Source organism: Lynx canadensis, chromosome B1 (assembly GCF_007474595.2).
Source record: "Lynx canadensis isolate LIC74 chromosome B1, mLynCan4.pri.v2, whole genome shotgun sequence".
NCBI lineage: Eukaryota > Metazoa > Chordata > Mammalia > Carnivora > Felidae > Lynx > Lynx canadensis.
Window position 1 is genome coordinate 332,876 of NC_044306.2, and position 23,968 is coordinate 356,843.

The 23,968-nt window shown below is 50.1% G+C and overlaps 2 protein-coding genes across 16 annotated transcripts in view; one reads left to right on the forward strand and one right to left on the reverse strand.

Moving 5' to 3' along the window:
* Positions 1-16,868, forward strand: part of FBXO25 (F-box protein 25) — a 144,610-nt gene extending 127,742 nt beyond the window's left edge. For 11 of the 14 annotated variants that reach the window (XM_030312020.1, XM_030312031.1, XM_030312019.1 and 8 more), the window contains one exon: positions 3-798. In XM_030312020.1, the coding sequence (XP_030167880.1) occupies positions 3-92 (90 nt within the window). In that variant the 3' untranslated portion in view covers positions 93-798. Of the gene's footprint in view, positions 1-2; positions 799-16,743 lie in introns of those variants that run through there. The other 3 variants (XM_030312026.1, XM_030312030.1, XM_030312025.1) reach the window with 2 other exon arrangements.
* Positions 13,308-23,968, reverse strand: part of LOC115511714 (testis development related protein) — a 40,230-nt gene continuing 29,569 nt past the window's right edge. Inside the window, exons 2-4 of one of the 2 annotated variants that reach the window (XM_030312037.1) lie at positions 17,947-18,064; positions 16,862-16,965; positions 13,308-15,717 (exon numbers count right to left, since the gene is read on the reverse strand). In XM_030312037.1, the coding sequence (XP_030167897.1) occupies positions 15,372-15,717; positions 16,862-16,965; positions 17,947-17,985 (489 nt within the window). In that variant the 5' untranslated portion in view covers positions 17,986-18,064 and the 3' untranslated portion in view covers positions 13,308-15,371. The remainder of the gene's footprint in view (positions 15,718-16,861; positions 16,966-17,946; positions 18,065-23,968) is intronic. The other variant, XM_030312035.1, reaches the window with a different exon arrangement.

Sequence of the window (23,968 nt, forward strand, 5' to 3'; positions counted from 1 at the left end):
AGGACTCGGGGCACCCCTGCACGGCCGCCGACCCCGACAGCTGCTTCATGCCTGTGTCTCCACAGCACTTCATCGACCTGTTCCGGTTCTGAAGGTGCCGTCGCTGCGGGAGGGGCGTCAACACCGGGTGGCACCCACACCAGGCAGCAGCCAGTGGTGAGGATAGGGACATGAGGACGAGGACGACGTGGAGAACGCCCCCCGTGTGGCCAGGGCTGTGGGGCTGGTTTCAGTGACAAAGGGGGTCAGGGAACCCAAGCAAAAGCATTTCTACTCTCTCCTCTGGAAAGTCCTTTTCATCCAAGTCTACTAAAATTGGCAACTTTGCAGATTTGTAAGTACGGTTCAGTCAGATTCTGGATTTTTAGCAGCACACTGTGTGCTGAGCTGACACTAACAGCTAATGCTGTTCTTCCTAACTGTCCAATGATGGTTTCCTGATTTCGCAGTCATGAGAGGCAGGGGACAGAGTAAGTGAGCCTTGTAGGTACCGGGTGCAGAGTATTTATTTTTCTTCGTGTGTGTTAACTGCACTGGCTGTGTCCAAGTGAACCCTCTGCGCATTGAACCTTGGGAGACGTGTGGTGTCTCTGTGTTCGGTGGTCGGGCTGTGAGCTCTGCACAGGTTCGTGGCCGGCAGAGGCGGTGGGGGGTGCTCCTGGTGAACCATGGGGCAGCAGCCGCCCACGGAGCATGTGCCATGGCAAGGAGGAGGAGGGACAGCCCTCGGCCTCGACTGCCCTGTACTGGAGCTCCTTTTACAGACAGAGTAATAAATCTTGTCTGTCTACCGATGGAGCTTCTGTTTTGCATCTTTCTGGAAAAGTGTGAGTGATTTGGATATCATTTATTTAAACTTTTAAAAAAGATTACCTTATTTTTAAAATAATGCACGTCTATTTTAGATAATTTTGAAAATAAAGGTGTTAAAAAAGAATATAAAAATCCCCCATAACCCTGCCCCTGGAGGGGCCTGCTGTCTCTTGCTAGAGAGGGTGTTGCCACCCCCACCCGCTGTTGGAGAGAAACACATCGTGGATTCCGGTCTTTCAGTAGTGTCAGGGACCACCCGCCCACCCCCCCGCGGAATCATTTCTACTTTGTCCTTCAGTGTTTGTTTCTGCCAAGTGTGTTGGAATGGTTTGCAGTTTTGCATACTTGTAAGTAAAGATTCTGCACCTTCGGTGTCCTGTCCTGTATTGCCCGGGTGCTGGGGGCACAGCTTGTACACGGTGCACAGTCGCTTCCCGCGGAACGGCCGTGGAGCCCAGGGCGTCTGTGTCTTGTGTAAGAGCTTCTCGTGGAGCGTAAGCCTCCGTTGACCGTTTTCACTTTATGAGCAACCGTTTTCTCAACAGCATTTGGAAAGCATGGTTTTCATTGGTTGCTCAGCACCATCCAGGCCGGTCTTTGTTGTCAGGGCCCGCGGGCTGTGCAGCTGGTACCTCCTCAAGACGAACGTGTCGAAGGATGTTTTCAGACTGTCCTGTGAACAGAAGTTGTCACAACCGGAGACAACGGTGTTGAGTCCCTAAGGACGGCCGCCCCCACGTCCTGTTCCCTCGGCGCTTCTCCTAAGGGAAGGACGAGGCGCGGCGACATTTCCTTTTCTTTGTCGGCCGTTCGCTTCTGCTTTTGGTCGGTTACCTGACGTGTACCTTTTGCCGGTTGCCTTTTGTGTTGATTTCTTCTTAAGAGGATACTGAAGTTTGGGCTCTTTTCCCCCAAACAACGGTGATGGTGTCGCAGGGACAGGAGCACAGCCTGTCTCTGCACAGGGGACGCAGTCAGACCCAGACCTGGGATGCGCGAGGCCCAGGTGCGTGCACGAGCCCGGCCCGAGCTAGTGGCAATCTCAGCCGTGTCCAGGAAGACACGGAGTTGAGGCCGCGGACTAAGGCAGCAAACAGCCACGTGGAGGCACAGATCCATCCTCCAGGATGGGGCGAGACGCAGCCTGGTCGTAAATCCACACCGTGGAATGCAGGTACTTGGGAATTCCGGTCTGTGGAGAGCCTTCCAGAGCAGGGGACGGGGAGGCATGAGGGCACGGACAGCTGGAGACCCTGCGGTCAGTCTCATGTGCCTTTGGTCCCGAGACGGGGTATGCATGAGGTGAGCCCTGCGGGCACTGCCAGCCCAGGAAGCCCATCCAGACGCAGCCCCACTTCGCCCGTCTCAAGGCACAGAAAGATGTTTCTCACCCGGTGTGGACCCAGAGGACCGAGGCGGTCCCTGTCACAGTTCAGCAGGTGGCACTGTTGACTGTTGAGGCCTTGGTCCTGAGAAGTAGGTCTGCTGTGAGACCGTATTCGAGGATCTGACTGCGTCTGACGCGTGCCGTGCGTGAATGCTGCCACTGTCTTGCTGTGCAGACACCTGTGTAAAACATGTGTTCGCTTGTGTCCTCTGACCTTGCTGAACCCCTGACTCGGCCCAGAGCAGTTGTATAGATTCCTTACGAGCAGCGACATCCTCGGCAGCGGGGAATACGGACTGGAACTGCTAGGTTAACAGCAGGGTGTAGACGGCTGTCGTCTCTCTCATGTGAGGGCGGCTGCGAGGTCAGCTGTGTGCTTTCTGCAGACGCCTCTATCAGGTTGAGGGTGAAGCTTCCAGTTCTACTTTTTGGGGAGTTTTTAAATTACGAGTATTGGACTCTGTCAAGTGTTTTTTCTGCATCTGTTGAGATCATGTGGTTTCATCCTTCATCCTATTTGGGTATCACATTGGCTAATTTAAGATTTTATCTTTAATCCCTACCCTCAATGTGGGGCTCCAGCTCAACCACCAGCTGAGCCCGCCAGGCGCCCACATCCCTTGATCTCTGCAGGTTGCACCACCCTTGCATTGTGAGCTGAGGCCCTGCGTACATGGTTGTGGGTTTGGGTCTTCCGGCGTCAGGTGCGGGGTTTTATGTAAGAGGCCTCAGTCTGCACGTCGTCGTGCTGCCTGGTTTGGGCACCAGGGTGAAGACGGCTTCCGAGAATGACCTTGCCCTGGAAGTGGTCCAGCTGCCCTCTGGTGGAAGGGTGTGTGGAGGACTCATGTTAATTCTCCTTTAAACATTGGGTAGAACTCCATGTGAGTCGTGGTTACTGAGAAGCTTCCCTGTCGGAAAACCTGCTCCGTGTCAGAGGATAAGGCCGCCCGGTTCTGCGTGTTTGCTTGGAGCTCCTCTCCCGAGGAGCCTGCGCTTCAGCAACGGCCAGGATGCTTTCTCCACGGTCACTGCCAGTGACGGGTGCTGCCCTCTGAAAACCAGTTTGAAGAGGCAAAAGGTCAGGGTGCCTGGGTGGCTCAGTCAGTTGAGCATCTGACTTCGGCTCAGGTCATCATCTTACACTTCGTGAGTTCAAGCCCCACGTCGGGTTCTGTGCTGACAGCTCGGAGCCTGGAGCCCTTCGGATTCTGTGTCTTCCTCTTTCTGCCCCTCCCCATTCATGCACTCTCTCAAAAAATGAATAAATTTTAAAAATTTGTAAAAAAAAAAAAAAAAAAACCAAAAAAACAAAAGCGCTCATGGTTTATGAAACATGACATCACTTCCTTCATGAACTGTGTGTGCAAATCATGCTCCACCCGTCCTCCTCCCTCCTCCCCACCTTGCGTGCCATCAGACACTGCGCAGTGACCCACCAGAGGGTGTGCACAGACACGAGGAAGGCCGTCAGGACCTACCCGCCCTGGGCGCCCGCCTGCCAGCACCCTCCGGGCTGACAGTCCCCGTTTCCACCCGGTTCCCAATGCAGCCTTGCCCGTCTGTTGTCCTGCACAGGTTCCTGGCATGTAGACACCAGTGTCCCCGTGACTGACCTGAGTGGGTGTCTCTGGAGCCCCGAGGGTGGCGTGGCAGCAGGTGTTGTCCCACAGACCACCCACGCTGGAAGAGGTGGGTGACCCGCCGTGTGTCCCTCGCTGTCCTGTCCTCTCACCCAGGGTCAGGCCTGCAGCAAGTGCTGCAGCCAAGAACTGGGCTTGTGGCCCTCAGCCAGAGAGGAGCCAGGAGGCAGCTGTCCAGGCACCTGGACTCCTCCGACCGACACTGCTCTTCTGTTTAGGATACGACCTGCCACGTCACGTTGTGTGTTGTTTTTTTGGAATAGAAAAAATCACTTTTATTTGGTAGTCATTTTGAGGAATTTGCGCAGGTAAATACAACCACGTTTCTACTCTTTATGCAAAAAACTCCAGTGTCATTTTTAAAACTTTAATTATGGTAAAACACACACAAAATTCATAATCTTAACCACTGGTAAGTGTCCAGGGGCATTAAGTACATTCAGATTGAACAGCCACCACCACTGTCCCCTTCCAGAACTTTCCACCTTCCCAGACTGAAACTCTGTCCCCATTAAACGCTGACTTCTGGTCCCAAGCCCCTGGCACTGCCATCTATTGTCTCCGTGGATGACCTACCCTGGATACATACAATACCTGGATTCACACAGCATCTGTCCCTTTGTGACTGCCTTTCTCACTTAAAATAATGTCCTCAAGGTCCATCTGTGTTGTAGTAGGTGTGAGAGTTTCCTGACTCTTTAAGGCTAAATGATATCCTGTTGTTTTGTTGTGTTCATCTGTGACCAGACACTTGGTGGCTTCCACTTTTTGACTGCTGTGAACATGGGTGTGTAAATATGTCCTCAAGAATGGGGCGCCTGGGCATCCAGATCGGCCAGGAGGAGGTGAAACTTTCACTCTTCGCAGATGACATGATACCGTATAGGGAAAACCCAAAAGATTCCACCAAAAAACTGCTAGAATTGATTCACGAATTCGGCAAAGTTGCAGGATATAAAATCAATGCACAGAAATCAGTTGCATTCCTATACACCAACAATGGAGTGACAGAGAGATCAAGGAATCCATCCCATTTACAGTTGCACCAAAAACCATAAAGTACCTAGGAATAAATCCAACCAAAGAGGTGAAAAATCCATACGCTGAAAACTATAGAAAGCTTATGAAAGAAATTGAAGACACAAAAAAATGGAAAAAGATTCCATGCTCCTGGATAGGAAGACCAAATACTGTTAAAGGGTCGATACTACCCAAAGCAATCTACATATTCAGTGCAATCCCATCAAAGTAACACCAGCATTCTTCACAGAGCTAGAACAAATAATCCTAAAATCTGTATGGAACCAGAAAAGCCCCCGAATAGCCAAAGCAATCTTGAAAAAGAAAACCAAAGCAGGAGGCATCACAATCCCAGACTTCAAGCTATACTACAAAGCCGTCATCATCAAGACAGTATGGGACTGGCACAAGAACAGACACTCAGATCAATGGAACAGAATAGAGAACCCAGAAATGGACCCACAAACGTATGCCAACTCATCTTTGACAAAGCAGGAAAGAATATTCCATGGAATAAAGACAGTCTCTTCAGCAAGTGGTGCTGGGAAAACTGGACAGCGACATGCAGAAGAATGAACCTGGACCACTTTCTTACACCATACGCAAGAATAAACTCAAAGTGGATGGAAGACCTCAATGTCTGACAGGAAGCCATCAAAATCCTCAAGGAGAAAGCAGGCAAAACCCTCTTTGATCTTGGCCACAGCAACTCCTTACTCAACACGTCTCCAGAGGCAAGGGAAACAAAAGCAAAAATGAACTACTGGGACCTCATCAAAATAAAAAGCTTCTGCACAGCAAAGGAAACAATCAGCAAAACTAAAAGGCAACTGACAGAATGGGAAGAGTATTTGCAAATGGCATATCAGATAAAGGGTTAGTATCCAAAATCTACAAAGAACTTCTCAAACTCAGCATCCAGAGAACAAATGATCCAAGGAAGAAATGGGCAAAAGACATGAATAGACACTTCTCCAAAGAAGACATCCAGAGGGCCAACCGACACATGAAAAAAATGCTCAACATGACTTGTCATCAGGGAAATACAAATCAAAACCACAAGGAGATACCATCTGACACCTGTCAGAATGGCTAACATTAACAACTCAGGCACAACAGATATGGGCGAGGATGCGGAGAAAGGGAATCTCTCTTGCGCTGCTGGTGGGAATGCAAGCTGGTGCAGCCACTCTGGAAAATAGTGTGGAGGTTCCTCAAAAAACTAAAAATAGAACTACCCTACGACCCAGCAATTGCACTACTAGGTATTTATCCAAGGGATACAGGTGTGCTGTTTCGAAGGGACACATTCACCCTAATGTCTATAGCAGCACTATCGACAACAGCCAAAGTGTGGAAAGAGCCCAAACATCCACTGATGGATGAATGGATAAAGAAGATGTGTGATATATATATATATGTGCGTGTGTATGTATGTGTGTGTGTGTGTGTGTGTATACATACACACACACACACACACACACACACACATACATACGGTGGAGTATTACTCAGCAATTAAAAAGAATGAAATCTTGCCATTTGCAACTACATGGATGGAACTGGAGGTTATTATGCTAAGTGAAATTAGTCAGAGAAAGACAAAAATCATATGACTTCACTCATATGAGGACTTTAAGAGACAAAACAGATGAACATAAGGGAAGGGAAACAAAAATAATATACAAACAGGGAGGGGGACAAAACAGAAGAGACTCCTAAATATGGAAAACAGGGTTACTGGAGGGACCCTCCAGTACTGCAGGGTTACTGGAGGGTTATTGTGGGAGCGGGGCTGGACTAAATGGGTAAGGGGCACTAAGGAATCTACTCCTGAAATCATTGTTGCACTATATGCTATCTAATTTGGATGTAAATTAAAAAAAAAAGAAAAAGAACGGTGTGCCTGGGTGGCTCAGTTGAGCGTCTGACTTCTGCTCAGGTCATGATCTCACAGTTTGTGGGTTCAAGCCCCACGTCGGGCTCTGTGCTGACAGCTCAGAGCCTGGTTCCTGCTTCGGATTTTGTGTCTTCCTCTTTCTCTGCCCCTCCCCTGCTCATCCTCTGTCTCTGTCAAAAATATGTAATATTAAAAAAAAGTTTAAGATTCTATTTTGACTCCTTTGGATAAATACCCAGAAACAGAACTGCTGGATCAGTTGCTAATTGTGTTAATCCTGTCTTGAGGAAGTGCTGTACTGTGTTCCCCAGACACTGTACCGTTTCGTACCCTGCCAACAATGCCAAAGCGGTCCGGCTTCTCCATATTTTTCCCACGCTTGTCACCTTCTGAGGTTGTTGTTCGTTCCTGTACAGTAACCACCCTAACGGGCATGAGGTGTCTTGGTGGTTTGGATTCGCATGTCCCTGATGAAGAGTGACGTTGAGCATCGTTCCATGTGTCCGCTGGCATGTGTGTGTTGTGTTTGGAGAGAGGTCTATTCAAGTCCTCTGCCCACGTTTTAGTGAAGTTGTGTTTTCGTTGTCTAGTTGCAGGAGTTCTACCTATATTCTGGATACTCCTTACAGGTATGTGACTTGAAGATCCTGCCCCACTGTGCGGGTTGTCTTCTCATGGTTATGTCTTTGATGCTTACACTTGGCAATTTAATGGAGCCCATTTCTCTCTTTCTCCTGTTGTTGGCTGGCCTTTTCATCTCTGTAGAGATCACTGACAAATCCAGGGTCATGAAATTCTCTCCCTGCTTTTGTCCAAGGCTTTTAGTTTTATTTAGGTTTTGTGTTTAGGCATTTGGTGAAAGGTATGGTGGAAGGTAAGAGCCTGACTTCATTCTTTCATGTGTGGACATCCGGTTTTCCGAGCACCATTTGTTGAAAACACTGCCCTTTCTGTCCCTGTATGGTGTTGGCACCCTTGTCTAAAATCATGGTGTGAGGGTTTCTTCCCAGGCTCTCTGTTCTACTCATTGGTCTCTATTGGTCTAAATGTGTTCTTATGCCAGAACCAAACTATTTTCATTACTGTAGCATTTTACAGAGAGAGAGTGCACACAAGTAGGGGAGGGGCAGAGGGAGCCCCTCCCTCTCCCACTCTCTCCCTCCCAAGAGGGAGGGAAGAATCCCAAGCAGGCTCCGTGCTCAGCCCAGAGCCTGACGTGAGGCCCAATCCCACGACCCAAGATCTTGGAATCATAACCTGAGCTGAAATCAAGAGTTGGACACTCAACCAACTGAGCCACCCAGGTGCCCTTTCATAGTGCGTTTTGAAATCAGGATGTGTGTGTCCTCCAACTTTGTTCTTTTTCAGGATTGTTTTGGCTACTTGGGATCCCTTGAGATTCTATGTAAATTTTACCATCTTTTTTGTTTCTGCAAAAAAATGCCATGGGATTTTGATGAGATTGCATTTAATCTAAAGATCAATCTGGTGGTGCTACCGTCTTAATATGAAGTCTTACACCCACAGGCACAGGGGGGTCTATGTATCTGTGTCTCCTCTAGTTTCTTTAAGCCACGTTTTGTAGTTTCGGTGTACAATACTTAGCCTCTGCCATTGCGTTTATTCTTAAGTATTTTATTCTTTGTTGCTTTTATAAATGAAATGTTCTTAATTGCCTTTTGTGATTTCTCATTGTTAGCGTGTATAAATGGATGCATCTGTTGTTTTGATGCTGATTTTTTATCCTTCAACTTTCCTGAGCTTGTTTATTAACACTTTATGGTGGTTTTTGGTTTTCTTCATTTTTTTTTTTTTTTTTTTTGTCTTGGAAGAATCTTTAGGGTTTTCTACAAAGAAGATCATGTTATCTATAAACATAATTTTGTGTCTTCCTCCAATTCGGATGCCTTTTATTTCTTGTCTAAGTGCTGTGGCAAAGACTTCCAGTGCTATGTGGAGAAGGAGTGGTGAGAGAGGGTCCTTGTCTCACTCTGGATCTTAGAAGAAAAGCTCTTGGTCTTTTGTCAATAAGGAGGATGTTAGTTGTGGGCTTTTTTTATGTCCCTTTGTAAGATCAGGCAGAATCCTATCTTAATTAATTATTTATTTTTTTTTACCAAGTGGCTTTTCTCCATTGGTTGAAATGATCATGTTTTTCCCTTCTCTCTGTTAACGTGTATGGTAAGTTGTTTTACCACTCAGTGGATTTTATCCCTTACTGAAAGTGGAGGGATTGATGTTTTTTGCACTGTACCCTGGAGTTTCCAATTTCCTCCTTCAATTCTATCACTGTTGGCTGCAGGTGTGATTATCGATCTTCTTGATGAATTCTCAACTGTTTTCTTTATTTAAACAACATGAAGATGATAAAATTATAGGATGTCTGTGATTGACTTTAATGTCTTTGGTCAGTCAGGGGCACCTCGATAAAACAAAATGGGGTCATCACTGGCCGGATGGGTGGGTACACACAGGACTTTATACCCAGGCTTGGCAGACTCGTGTAGACATTCTGGGCTTTGTGGGCTACATGCTGCCTTACCCCCAAGGGCTTGGCTGCGACACCGCGATGCAGGCAGCCTCCCCACGAGTGACTGTGCCACGTGCCAGACTTTGTGGACACAGAAACATGCATTTCATAGACTTCCCGTGTGTTGTGATATAGGATTCTTTTAAGTGTTTTCACCATTTAAAAATGTAAAAATAATTCCTGTGGGCCATGCAAAAACAGGTGGTGGGCCAAATTTAGCTAGTAGGCAGTAGTTGGCCAACCCATTGCTTATAGAAAAGTATGTTTGATATTTTCCATTTTACTTTTGCAGTAAAAAAAAAAAACAGGTAACAGGTATTTCAAAAAGTAGTATATGTCCACTGTAAAAAGCTTTCTTAAAAAGCCAATCCACAGAAAATTTTAAATGCTACCCATAATTCTACTTGAGGTAATTATTCATATTTGGATACATTTTCCCAATATTTTTATGTTACTTTTGAAGACACATAAGCTCCCAAACATAAAGTGAGGGAGAGAGGAGGATGTGGTGCCCTCCCGGAGCAGCCCGAGTTGAGTGTCTCCGGAGGGATGGTTTCTCCTCTGGTTCCTGGGAAAGTTGGCTTCGTGTGCTTCCACGTGTTGAGCTTGGAGACTTCTTTCGGAACAGAAATTCTTGGTGTCTCTCCAGGTACCCTACTGACCGGTTCTGAAGTCTCCAGGGAGGAGAATTCTGAAATTCTAGTGATTGGGGGGTTGGGGGAACCCACTTCTCCAAACTCCACTGGAGTGAATGGTATTCCCCTCCCACTTCCAGACTTGTTCAGCTTTCTTGAAAATAGTTAAACTTTGCACTTTTTAAAATCCTGTAAATATTTTCCTAAAACTCTAACACTGATCTTGACTTAGTAAGGAAATCACAGTCGATGGAAGTAATCCCAAAGAGATCAGTAATAATGAGTTGTTCGGAAAGCTGAAATTATACACAGCCTTTATCACCAAATGAAAATCTCTCCTCTGCAATTCTGGAAAACCATGTTAAGACCATTTCTAATTGCATACGTTTATCCATCCAAATGGACATCCTTGTTGCGCAGCACGGCTGCTACCGAGGTGGACATGAGAATCCGGGCCAACAGACGGAGGTTATAAGGGCCTGGCGACATGATCGGAGCCTCTGGAGACCCGCCACCAGACTACAGGTGGGAGGCAGCCTGGCCGGCACCAGAGAACGACTCGGAGTGTCCGACCCCTGCGTGGGTACGTCCTGATGATGGCGCCCACCCAGGATGGTGGAAAGGGACACAGCCTCCAGCATGGCAGACCTGCCTCCACTGCTTGGGGAAACTTAACCCTAACTTATACCATGTCTAACATTTATGAGTTTTTACCAAGCCAGATACGATTCATATACCATATCCTGGTTTTGAGGAAAAAGAAGCTAAAAAGACATTTTTCAGCCACATGGAAAACTCTCCTTGAATAATTTTGTCAGTTGTGCCTGTGACACAGTGGTGGTTCAGGGGAGTATCATTTTTAGATGTGTATACTGGCAGCATTTAGGGTTGAAATGTCGTGATGTCTGTAGTTTACATCTAAATGCTTAAATGTTGAAAAGTGACTTGGTAGCTGGCTGGGCTGTCAGATGGCCCGTCACAGAAAGTGCTTCCTTTTTACGCGAAAAGGGAAGAGCCCAGGTGGAAGTCCCCGAGATCACCGCGTGAACGGCCTTCGGTCCGTGGAGGAGGAACGTGGTGCTGGTTCAATCGGAGACCGTGGGTGAGAGGCCGGGAGGTGGGGGAGGCTTGCAGCAGACCCAAAGGTGCCCGCTGAGGAGAACGGATTCCGTCCCAGCAGGTCCTCGGCTGTGGTGGAGCCCGGCTCCCCGGGAAGGAGATGTGCATGGAACTGCGTTCACAGCGGGGCGGATGGTGTAGGGCAGGCCTTCAAAACCAAGGACGTAACCAGGCCGTGTGGGTGACAGCCGTCTTACTTACGGAAAGGTGCCACCAATGCTTTATTGAGAAAGTCAAAGAATACTCGGAAGAGGCAGGGTCTGAACTGAAAGTCTTACTGGCAGGTGACGCACCTGACGAGCCTGTATTTTCACCTCTAGATACAAGCACACACAACCTCACCGCTCCAACCCCTGGGCCTGGGCAGCTGGCTGGTCGCAGCCACTTGTGCGCACGGTGACTTTGTTCCACCCGCACGCGGTGCAGACCCTGGTCTGGACGCAACGTGCCGGAGGAAGGCCTTGCTGCTGCTGACGCCACCACAGTGCTGCAGCCAGAGCCTGTGCTCCCAGGGCCAGCCTGGTGCGACCGAAGCGCAGTGGAGCTGCCAGCACGAGGTGAGGAGGTAGGGGAGCTCTGAGGGTTTAGAGGGCCTGCCAAGTGCCCTGTCGAGGGACACCGGGATGCCCAGGCGCTCCCGACACCCACCGAGGGGCTCCGACTGCACAGGCACCTGACGGCAGTTACTGAAAGGACCCTCGATGGACGTCGGTATCCGAGCCGGCCCTGCGGTCACCCCAGGGTCATAGCCTCTGCAGCCACACTCCCAGGAGCAAAGAAATGACAGTTTCGCTCCTGTGTTCTCCCAACCAGATGGCCATTAGTGGCCTGAGGCCGCGTCACTGCCCTCACTGCGACTGCCCTGTCTGGTCGGCACAGCACGGTGGGGGTGTTCTGAGAAAGACGACGCTCCCTTGACTCCTCCCACAGCATGCTGTTGTGATCATCACTGTGCCTAATTTATAAATTACCTGGGCCGGGAGCCCAGCATCTTGTGACCAGCCCTCCTGGGACCTGAGCCGTGGCCAGGTGGGAGCCCCTGTGAACCCCTTGTACTGAGGATACAGTGCCTCAGTGCGGCCCAGGCTGGGCCCGTGAATGGATCCCGTGGGAGCCCAGCTCCAGGGAACCGGCGTCTAGAACCAGCAAGGACCTGCCCACGGCCAGCCCGACAGCAGACGAGTCCTCCACGGCCAGCCCACCCACGCGTGGACGGGGACAGCTCCCCGGCCCCTAGGAGCACACTGAATCGCTCAGGGAATGTCTGACGCCGCCTCGTCAGAGGTTTGCACTGCTTTTGCGACAGAACCCACCCCGGGGTTCAGCTCCTCACCCGGGGGACGGTGGGGAACCTTTATTGAAAAGTATCCCATCATTGGAAAAGCGGTGTCAGCCAATTAGTCTTCGTGGCTTACTGAATAGCGCGCCACCCGCTGGTCTTCTATACAGGCAAAGGAAGAGCCGCTGAGGAATAAGCAGAGAAGCCAGGAGACCAGGAGTGAGCAGGAGCAGAGAGCGGGCAGAGGAAGCTCCCAGGATGCACGGGGACCCCCGCACCGCAGGCAGGTTTGGGGGGCAGCCGGGGCGTGGCCCCACGGGTGAGGCAGGGTGTGGACGACCAGGGTGACGGGACACGGACTGGCTCTGCACTGAAACAAGGAAGGGAAACCGCCACTCAGGCACCCATGGATAGGGAAGGAAATCAGTGCCCCCCCCACCCCCCGTGCCTCCCCGAAAGTGCCTGCTCCCTGAGACCCATGGATGTCCGTCCGCGTGCTTCCCCGGCTCTTGAGGCACGTACCTGTCTCCTCTGACACGGGCCACCTTCTCAAAGACTTCTGTCTAAGCGATGGTCATCTTCTTAAAAGATAAAGGTGCTGGGGCACCTGGGTGGCTCAGTCAGCTGAGCGTCCCACTCAGGGCATGATCTCACGGTTCGCGGGTTTGAGCCCCAGATCAGGCTCTGTGCTGACAGCTCAGTCTGGAACCTGCTTCAGATTCTGTGTCTCCCTCTTTCTCTGGCCCCCCCACCCCGCACCCCACTCTCTCTGAAAAACACTTCGGTGATTAAGTAAAACTGTTGCGGATGTGTTCCTGGTGCTTAGCTACGTGAAGGGAAAGCCTGCTTATTACGACGCTTTTATCTTTAAGCCCCAGAGCACGCACCCCCCCCCCCCCCCCCCGCACAGGTGCTGCGACCTGGCTCCTGACAGACTGAGGGCGGAAAAAGGCAGATATGCAAAAGATACATCTTGGAAACTTAGGTTGAAATTGGCATTTATTTATGAAAAAGTCTACACGTACTGTTTGCATTTTAAAATGAGGTTTAAGGTATCAAGAAAAGTGCCATTAGCTTTATAGTGGTTAAAGTCACCGGAGCATTTACCTTGGAGTAGATGCCAATAGTCATGCAAACTAATAATGAAAGAGGAAATTGATTTTTTTTAAAAACCTCAGCATTAAGAATGAATTCTAACTTTCTTTGAAGCCACTCACTCTCCTTAAAAAAAACCAGCAACAGTAGGAGGAGCACAGACCACTTTACACAGTGAAGGTGTGTGTTCACAGGCTGCAAACAAAACCCCACATCAAAACCACATTCTCTTTAACCTGTGAACCACACAAAGTTGCTTTGGTAAATTCTGATCAAGGAAAAATACTTTTCTCCCAAAGCACATCAATAAATACATTAAAAACCACAAACATACTTATTTTCATGTAATCAGATGCAACAGAAGAGTTTATTTTTACGTTAATCTTTGCAGACAGGAAAAATGATTTACAGTGCACGCTCCACTTCCCATCTGGCTTTGTCTTCAGATTTGAGAAACAGTATTATGAAGGCGTAGGTGGCCAACCCCACGTCACAGACTTCCACAGCGGTGAGTGACAGGCACTTAGCATCCCCACATGACTCTGCAGCGGCCCACAGGGTGCGACTCACACCTGCCGGCCGGGAACCCCCCCCCCCCCCAAACGAGGCAGCTTCGCAGAGCCTCGGACACAGTGTTTATTTCCCCGGGCCTCTGGCTCCCGCTGCAGAATCCTTGCATAAACCCGCCACCGTGGGCATAGCTGGAGGGGACGCCGGGTGGCGGCCTAGCTACCGACCCATTTACCTGAGGAAACAAGGCTTTCCCTGCAACGCGAAACCCCCGGCATTTCAAGGTTCGAACACAAACTGGACTAAACACCACTAAAACGTGCCCCCCCCTTTCCAGACTTGGTCAGGTAAGCTCCTTGTTCAGTTAGCACAAGACGGGAGAAAGCTACATGGATAGACGACAGACGGACACTGTTCCCCCTTGGGAGTCCTGCCGTCAGGCCCGCGCGGTGACCCCCAAGAAGGTTAAATGAGCAGCACGGAGGAGGACAGTGTTTTTCACGAGAGGTATGCACAGTGTAACTGGAGGTTTTTGTTTTTCACCCAAAAAACCCCTATGCCTTTTCTTTCAAACCACGTTACCTAAGACAGACTGGAGTGCCACCTGCTGTGGAGACCTGTGTGGCCTCCCCTTCGAACACCCAACACCTGGACATCACAGAGAGGCACTTGCAGTGTTTTATACAGTTTAAACTCCATCAGCAAGTCGGGATTTGCCAAACACAAGAGTGTCTAAACTCAGTGGCTAAATGGATCCACACTTTATGGTTCCTTAACCTGCCATCAGAGAACGTGAAGATCAAGCCATGAAGTTCAGGACCAGTGACAGGCACGCTTGGTCACCAGCCAGCGCGCACGCGGGTCGAGACCACAGCCACCACCCAGCACGCACACGAGACCCCTCCTCCCAGGGCACAAGACGAAGACGTGTGCACGTGGTGGCATTTCACGCTTGACCGAATGTAGCCTCTGCTTTCCCGGTATCTAAAATGAGAAGAAGTTCAACTTGCTGGGTTAACCGGGTTAAATGCAACTGAACGTGACCTCGGGAAGACTGGTTTGGCGCCCGGATGACAGACTCCCGCTGACGGGAGGACGGCGCGGCTGCTACGGTCTCGAGAGTCACAGAGGCGCACGGATGCCACATGCGGGGGGCGGGGGACATGATGAAGACCGCGCGAGGCGGCTCCGCGGCCGGACGCCAAGCTGTGGGGGCTGTCGTGGGGCCGCCTCGGACGCACACACACCCTCTGGGGGCCCCCGCCAAGCCCGCGGAGGGGGACAGTCCAAATGTGGGCACGCAGAGGAGAGCCCCCGCCGTCCACACGAAAGGCCCGGACGCCCCGACGCAAATGGACACGCCGGGAATCAGCAGACCGAGAGCCCGCACGCCACCAGAGGGGCTGCGCGGGCCCCTCTAGGGGGCGGCGTGCCCGCAGGTCACTCCAGCTCCTCCCAGTCGTCGGTCAGGTGGCCTCGGCTCTGCCGTCGGATGCCAACCAGCTTCCCGGCCGACCGGAGGCTCCAGCGCGAGCTGTTCCCCGAGCTGGCCAGGCTGGTGTATTTGCTGCAGCCGCCAGCGCCCTCCTCCCAGCCCGGCCCGGACGGGCGGCCGCTCGCGGGGTCGCCTGGCCCAGCGCTCACGTCCTCCACAGCAAGTCGGGGAGGCTCCCAGCCTTCGATCTCATCTGGCTTCTTCGACTGTATGTTCTGTTTTAAACCCAAATTGTCCCAAAATCCCGATTTCTTCTCTGTCTTCAGCTCTTCCCTCAACCGTAAGTTAGCTCTGCGGGAGACAAGAGGGAAAGTGTCGGTGGCCGCGGCCCTCGGGGCCTCAAGCAGGGTCTGCTGTATACACAGAACATTCTTTGGTGAAAACTTTAAATCATTTAGAAGGGGAACACAAACCTGCAGTGTCAAACTTGAAAGAAAAGAAAACTTAGTCCCTACACGTCAGAGAGACCAAAGGCCGTATTTTAAGAAGACATGCCAGGCGGCACACAGGCAGAGAGCTGGCTCCCAGGGCGACACTCGAGTGTTTTGAGTGCAACAAGAAACGCGGGGTCAAATTCAGAAACACAGGGATGGACATTCCTCTTATCAAATCGGTCTTCAGCAGGCTTATCACACTTAGCAGGCTTGGCTGAAGCGCTGAGTGGGGAACTCTTGGAAACCATGCCCCGTGAAGACGGGACACCGCGGGGTGGGGTGGGGGGGGCGGCACGGAGCATCAGGATGTGTGTGTCGCGGGCTGGTCCCACAGCCGGCCTGGACCGAGGGGCCCGCGCACAGTCCGGCCATGGAGGCGTGCGGAGAGGTCACGGCCAGGGTGCCGCCCAGGCATCCTTGGGCCTCAACTGGGCACCTGGTCTGCGGTCCGGCTCGCAGGAACTCCCCTCCAGTCAGACGTGCAGTTGGCAATACCACTTAACTGTTGCTGAATTTGGTATTTTCGTGTTTAAATACGCTTTTTAGAATTTTAGTTACAGTAAACGTCAATGTGTCAGTTTAAATATATTCAATTTTCCAAAATCTTTTACAGCTCACCAGTCCTTTGCATTTTTAACTTTTTTCCCTTGATTTTTTAAAGCTAGAATATCTCCAGCACGGCTACAGGCCCTGGAAGGCTAACGCGTTCCACTTACAATTCTGAGTTCAAGAGCTCGTCTGAGGAAACGCCTTCTTCCACTTTTCCATAACCTCTCAAAAGGTCCTTCTAGCCACCCTTGTGACCTTCTCCCAGAAAAACATTTTACTCGTTTTGTCTCCTGAATGTCAAAACTAGTACAACCCACTTCTGTCTACTCCCCGGGGAAGGAAACCCTCCTATCTGCCTGCGAGACGGAGGGACGGACCACAGTTTTGAGGTAACGTCACCCGTGGCACCTGCCTCCCTGGAGACCATAGCACTTGAACCCACGGACACTTACCCTTTGGACTTGGGGGATTTACATCTTTCAAGCAGGTGCTGTTCATCGTCTTTATTAAACAGAGAAGTCACTTCCTTCCAGCCTCGGAAACTTGCTCCCTGAACCTAGTAAGAGGTTAGAAAAAGATAAAATCTGAGGTAGTAAATAAACAGTAACCATGGAGCTTGAAGTTAGAAAAGAAACCAGCATGGCCTGCCTTCCTCCGCCGTGTCTGCACACGGGCAGTTCCCCCTGGCTGTAGGTGACCACAGAGGTCACACACATGGCACCCGCCACCAGCATGTCCAGGCCGCCAGGGTCACTCCCCCACGCTCCGGAACAGGCTGGCCAACAGTCCTATGTTGGGACAGCCATACCAGGCTGGGGGGGGGGGGGTTGGAGAGGAGGTCACTTTAGTGAGTCTGTCCCAGTCCAGATGTGTCTCAGTCAATGCCTGGCACCTCAGACTCAAAGGTCTGTGTTAATAAGGAATGGAGGAAAAGGCAGGTCCCCCGAGCAGGTGCCTTGTGCATGAACTCACCGAGCTGGGCCTGGATTTCTCCTGTTTGTGAGGGAGTGGAGGGGAACAGAGGGGGACTCCTAGGGGGCAGACCTAGCTTTCAGATACTTTGACATGTTAAATATGTAACATAAAGTGACTGTGGACACTGGACCAAGAGGCTGCATGATGGCCACGGCTTCCGACAGTATCTGAGAACAGAGAAAATGGCTCGTTAACGAACCTGCTGGGTGACCCGATGGCCCAGCAGCCCTGAGAGGGTCCAGCCCAATCCTGAGTGTAAATGTGGGTGCGAGCTGGTCAGGGCCGCCCCATGGGAGAACTGTTCTCGACGAGGAGGCCTTTTCAGAGTGTGCAGATGAGCTGGGGAGACGGCTACGTCCTCCAGTGCTGCGGTCACCAGGCGGGGGGGACGTGAGCCAGCAGCAGTGCTGTCCAGCCCCGGGGTCCTCTTTGTTCTCAGCTTCCCTGTCGACTCTGTATCAACTTCTGCACGTTAATAAATTTCCATTTGTAACTTTTCAGTCTTTCTACCGTGTGCCCCGGCCGTTCCTCACCCTCCCCAGAAGCCAAAAGCATCTTTTACCAGGAAGGTCAGAGTTCTTGGGCTCATTCTGTGGGACATCAAATCCTTGTTAGTTCACAGATCTGTTGAAGACCTGGGTTCAGGCAGTGAGGATGGGGGTCTCTACGGACAGGTGACACTGGAAGAGGCAGAAGTCACATGGAACTACACGGACAGATGACAGATGGCAGCAGGCCCGCAAAGCAGAGGAGCCGGCGGTGAGTGCCCGTGTGACTCGGTGGGGCGGGTGGAACTGTGTGCAGCCACGGCCGGCCGGGCACTCGGCTCTGTGGGCCTGACGCCCGTGCCACAGACTGAGCTCTGACCACAGTGGTAGAAAACTAGACATCGTTAAAGGAGGAAAGCGAGAAACTCAGGAACACCTGGAAATTAAAAACCATTCTTCTGAACAGCCGACGGATCAAAGGAGAAATTTAAACAAAAATCTTGAGACGAACAAAAATGGAAAACAACATACAGAAACCCGGGGGATGTAGCAAAAGCTGTGCTAAGAGAACGCTCGTACAGAAACAAGAAAGCCTGCAAGTAAACCACCTAACACTGTGTCTCAAGGTGCTAGAAAAAGAATAACAAACTGAGCCCAAAGCTGGCGGAATGAAGGAAACGGTAAAGATTAGAGGAGAAATAAGCGAAATACAGAACATAAAACGGACAAATCTTTAGCTAGACTCACCAAGGAAAACAGGAGCCACGTGAACAAAATTCTATGTAAAAGACAGAAGACATGACAGCTGATATATCGCTCATGACCACAGGATGGTAAGAAGCTATGAACAACATACACCAGCAAACTAAATGACCTCAAAAAAATGGATAAATTCTTAGAAACATACAACCTACCAAGACTGAAGTAGGAAGAAACAGAAAATCTGCACAAACCATTACTACGAAGGAGACTGAATCCATAATCAGAAGTCTCCCAAGGAAGGAAAGCCCCGGACCAGTGGGCTTCACTGGTGACTCTACCGAACACTTTAAAAGAATTAACACTAATCCTTCTCAAACTGTTCCAAAAACTAAAAGAGGAGGGAACACTCCCAAACTCATTTACAAGGAAGGCCCGCATTATCCTAACAGCAAAGCCAGAAAAGGACACTTCAAAAAAAAAAAAAAAAAAAAAAATTTATATATATATATATATATATATAGGCCAGTACCCCTGATGAATACAGATGCAAAAATTCTCAATAAAATACTAGCAGACCCAACTTTGCAGCACGCTGTAAGAATCCCTTGCCGTGGTCAAGTGAGATTTATCCCTGGGATGTGAGAATGGTTCAAATGTGCAAGTTGATAAACACAGTCCTTCATAAATGAAAGAATCAAAGGAAACAATCTTACCTCAGTAGATGCAAAAGAAGTATTTAACAAAATGCAACACCCACTCATGATTAAAAACTCAACAAATTCGGTATAGAAGGAACAGAACAACTGAGTAAAGGTAATAAATGACAAGCCCACAGCTAACATCGCACTCGATGGTGAAAGGCTGAAAGCTTCCCTCAGATCAAAAACGAAACAAGGACGCTCACCCCTGTTCAACCTAGCAATGCATGTCCTAGCGAGGGCAACTGGACAAGGAAAAGGAGGAAGGGGCGTCAGAACTGGAAAGGATTATGTGAAACTGTCTCTGTTTGCAGAATACATGATTTTATATACAGAAAACCCCACAGACTCCAGCAAACCACTGTCAGGTCTAATCCACGATTTCAGTGCATCTGCAGCGTGCAAATTAACATTCAGAATTCAGTAACCTTTCTTTATGTTAACAGTGAATTTTCTAAAAAGGAAATAAAATGCTCCCCTTTACAACAGCATCAAAAACAATAAACTACTTAACAATAAATTTAATCAACTGGTGAAAGAGCTCTACACTGAAAACTACAAGACACTGGCGAAAGAAAAGTGCAGAGGACAGAAAGAGAGAGTATCCTCTGTTCACGGACTCCAGCGATACTGCCCAAATCTCCATACTTCCCAAAGCTGACTACACACTCAGTGTGATCCCTGAATGATTCCAATGGTATTTTTTTTTTGACAAACAATCCTAAAAATGTGTACAGAACCACAAAAGACCCCAGATAGCCAAACCACTAAGAAAGAAAAAGTGGGAAGCTCCACGCTCCTGGATTACGAAGCTGGCATAAGAAAACCCCATGGCACTGGCAAAGACACAAGGACATACAGGGAACAGAACCAGCAGCCCAGAAATAAACCCTTATACACAGTCACCCAGTACCTAATGAGAGCCATTAACATTCAGTGTAGAAAAGACAAGCTTCCTCAGTAAAAGTTTTCGGGAAAACTGGCCCACTGTCTTGTAGCACTCACAAAAATTAGCTAGAAATGCATTAAAGACTTAAATTTAAGACTGGAAAACCATACGGGGCACCTGGGTGGCCCAGCTGGTTGAGCATCCAACTTCAGCTCAGCTCATGATCACGGTTCATGGGTTCGAGCCCCGCGTCAGGCTCTGTGCTGACAGCTCAGAGCCTGGAGCCTGCTTCAGATTCTGTGTCTCCCTCTCTCTGTGCCCCTCCCCTGCTCACGCTGTGTGTGTCTCTCTCTCTCAAAAATAAACATTTAAAAAAATTTTGAAGGAAAGAAAAAGAGACTGGAAAATCATGGAAGTCCTAGAAGAGAACAGGACAAAGCCCCTTGACATGGGTCGTGGTGATGCCTTTTGAGTGTGACACCTAAGGAAGGCATAAGCGATGAAAGCAAGACTACACAACTGGGACCAAACCAGAGTCTGCATAGAACAAATGACCAGCAAAATGAAAAAACAAACAAACAAACAAAAAAACACCCCAGCCTGCAGAATAAGGAAAAAATGTGCAAACCATGTAGCTGATAGGGTGGTGATATCCAAAATATATAAAGAACTCTACCTTAATAACAACAAAACAATAATCCTATTTTAAAATGGGGAAAAGATCTGAATAGGAACTTTTCCAAGGCCACGTACACACTAAGGTGCCCCACGTCACCCCTCACCAGGGAGATACGAGGCACTTCTGTCACAATGTCCGGACTCAAAAATTAGAAACTGCAGGTGCTGGTGAGGATGGGGAGAAACCACCGGTGGGAAGGTACCTGGGTGCAGCCACTGTGGAAAACAGTGTAGAGGTTTCTCAAACGACTGAAAATGGAAGTACCATGTGATCCAGCATTTCACTCCAAGGAGGCAAAACCGACACTGAAGGGGCACCCGCACCCCGTTTTCAGAGCAGCACGAGCATTATTCACAAGAGCCAAGATAAGGAAATAGCCTGAGTTTCCACTGACGCATGAAGGAAACGTAGTACACACACAAGGGAATAGCGTTCAGCCATAAAACAAGAAGGAGGTCCCGCTGTTTGTGACAACGTGGATGGACCTCGAAGGGACTGTACCAACGGAGAAATCAGAGAAACACAAATACTGGGGTCTCACTTGTTAATGGCGTCTTGAAAACAAGCTCAAGAAAAAGCGAACAGATTTGTGGATACTGGAGGCACACTGAGGGGGTGCGGAATTGGAGGAAGGGATCCAGCGGTACAAACCCCCAGCCAGAGGATAAGGAAGTACTGAGGTGCAACGTACGGCATGGGGACACGGCCGAGTCTGTGATACATCCTAGAAGTTCTACGAAAAGAAAAAACATCTTTCCTTCTCACGTAGGTGACACGATGTCGCTGTGCCCAGAATTCCAGCCGCCGTGCTGCACGTCTGGTGCTCAGCGGTGCCGTCTGCAGCGACACATCCACAAAATGAGAAATAAAACAAGGGAACCTGCAAACTTCACCTCCTTGGATCAGGATACAGACCCTTATCCATGCCGTCCTTCAAACTTCAGTCTCACACTTCATTATCTCCAACGAGATGTCCCCAAATTACTTGAAGACCAAATAGAGAGTCATCTGCATTGTCTTCGGTTGCTCCTCAGGCAATAAAATGCTAGGCTGAAGTGCTTTAGTTACCCCAAGGCAGCAAGGGCAAACTCTTTAATTCCTGGCATCATGAGCAACCCCAGAAGCACCTGTTCACGGTACTGAGAAAGCAGCGGCTACTGTCCCCAGGGGCCTGCTGCAACTCGTGGTCCAAAATGTACCAATACACAGATTTTACCACAACAGGAAAAACTACAACACTGAATGGTGATGGGGGCGTCTGGGGGGTTCAGTCAGCTAAGTGCCTGACTCTTGATCTCAGCTCAGGTCATTATCTCACAGTTCATGGCATGAAGCCCCGAGTCAGGGTCTGTGCTGACAGTGCAGAGCCTGCTTGGGATTTTCTCTCTCTCTGTCTCTGTCCCTCCCCTGCTCGCATGTGCAAACACTCTCTCAAAATAAATAAACCTAAAAAAAACCAAAAACAAAGCCCTGAATGGTGACGGATGAGCCACACCATTTCATTGGAGAGGACAAAGGGAATATTACACCAAAATACCTCTGAAAAACAGGAACTAATGCAGGGACCCCAAAGAAGAATACGACACAACACACTGGTTAAGTCCCACACATGCCACGTAACCCGTGGGCACTGGTTCCGTCCATGTCCTGCGTAATGCCAATACTTTAATAAAAGCAATTAAATGTGTGTACTTTTTCAAGGTATTTGAGTTCACAGGGGATTTTTAGGGGAGAAAGTTAAAAATCGTTGGGTCAGGTATGCCAATATTGTATTAGGGGATCACTGTTGTCAGTAATTATGTGGTGAGAGTTCAAGGTCAGCATGTAAGTCACCAGGTGTGCGGTGTGTGACCTGGTGCGAGTGACTTACGTACGTGAACCCACGAGTGCCCTGATGCCCAGAATCGCTCGCACGCTAAACGCATCTTCTGGTGTCGACGCAGAAGAACCGGAGAACCACGTTCCCAGCCATGGCGGATCGCACGCGGGGCTCCCGGGTCGCACTCTGCACCCAGGGAAGGGAGGTGACGGCGCGTGTGTTGGCGGCAGGGCCACGGGAACCTCCCCAGAGCCTCTCCTTGGCATCGGCATCAGCCACCGTGTGCTCACTCTGCCTGAAGGCCGTGGAGACGACACCTGCTCTACAGCCTCGCTCCCAAGCTACGAGCGGCCCACGCGGGAATGGGCACGGGCTGCCGTGTCTCAAGGAACACGGAGAGCCACAGCCAGGCCAAGGGTTCCAATTACGGTGTCATTTTCAGAGACTTTTTCTAGACCATTCTAAACCTGAGAACTCACAATAATCTTACGTTTACACACCCAGAGGTTACTGACACACTGGTAATCCTGGAGAAAATGCTTTCACCACCCAGTTTCACCACCTCTAGGTCAGACTGTGAATCCATATCCCCAGCTCTGTAGAGGTGTCGGGCCACAGGGACAATTCTGACCGGGACACTCAGCAGCCCACAGGAAGCGCACGCTGAAAATACCTCAGAGGGACGTGGTCTGACTCCCGCTGGCGTGGAGAGAAGCTCGGAGGCCGCGCCGGGGAGGCAGAGACCTGGCCTTCCTGGCAGAGGGAGGCACTGGGCCAGTGTGAAGCCGACAGGGGCAGCCTGGTTCCCAAACCCTGCTTGTCCCCACTGTCCCACCTGGAGGACCGGATGACAGAGACGGCTTGGGTACACGCAGATGCAGAGGCAATGGTGACAAGCATCCCTCCCTCCACTGAGGGCGTGTGACTAACCGGGGTCCTTGAGGTGGGTAAGAGTGAGATGGGCCGGCCCTCCGCCCGAAACAAGGGGCCATAGGCCGCCCTGCTGGAGAGCCGGCCTTCTGAGACCCCAGGGGCACCCGCTGACGGCCCTCGGTCAGGCTGGGGTGAAGCGTGAGTGGCACACACGGTCCCGAGACCAGCACAGTAAGTGACCGTGTCCTGCACAGGTGCTCCCTGGGGGCCTGCGGGTCAAAGGCACTTGTAACTACAGGGCGCAGGAGCCGCACGCGGCCACTCACTCTGAGGTGCACAGTCCCGTGGCCGTGCCCACGGACGGGACACACACAGGAACTCAGGACCCTTAGACGTGTGTGCACGTCTCTTCTTTCACAGACCCCGAGCATCCACA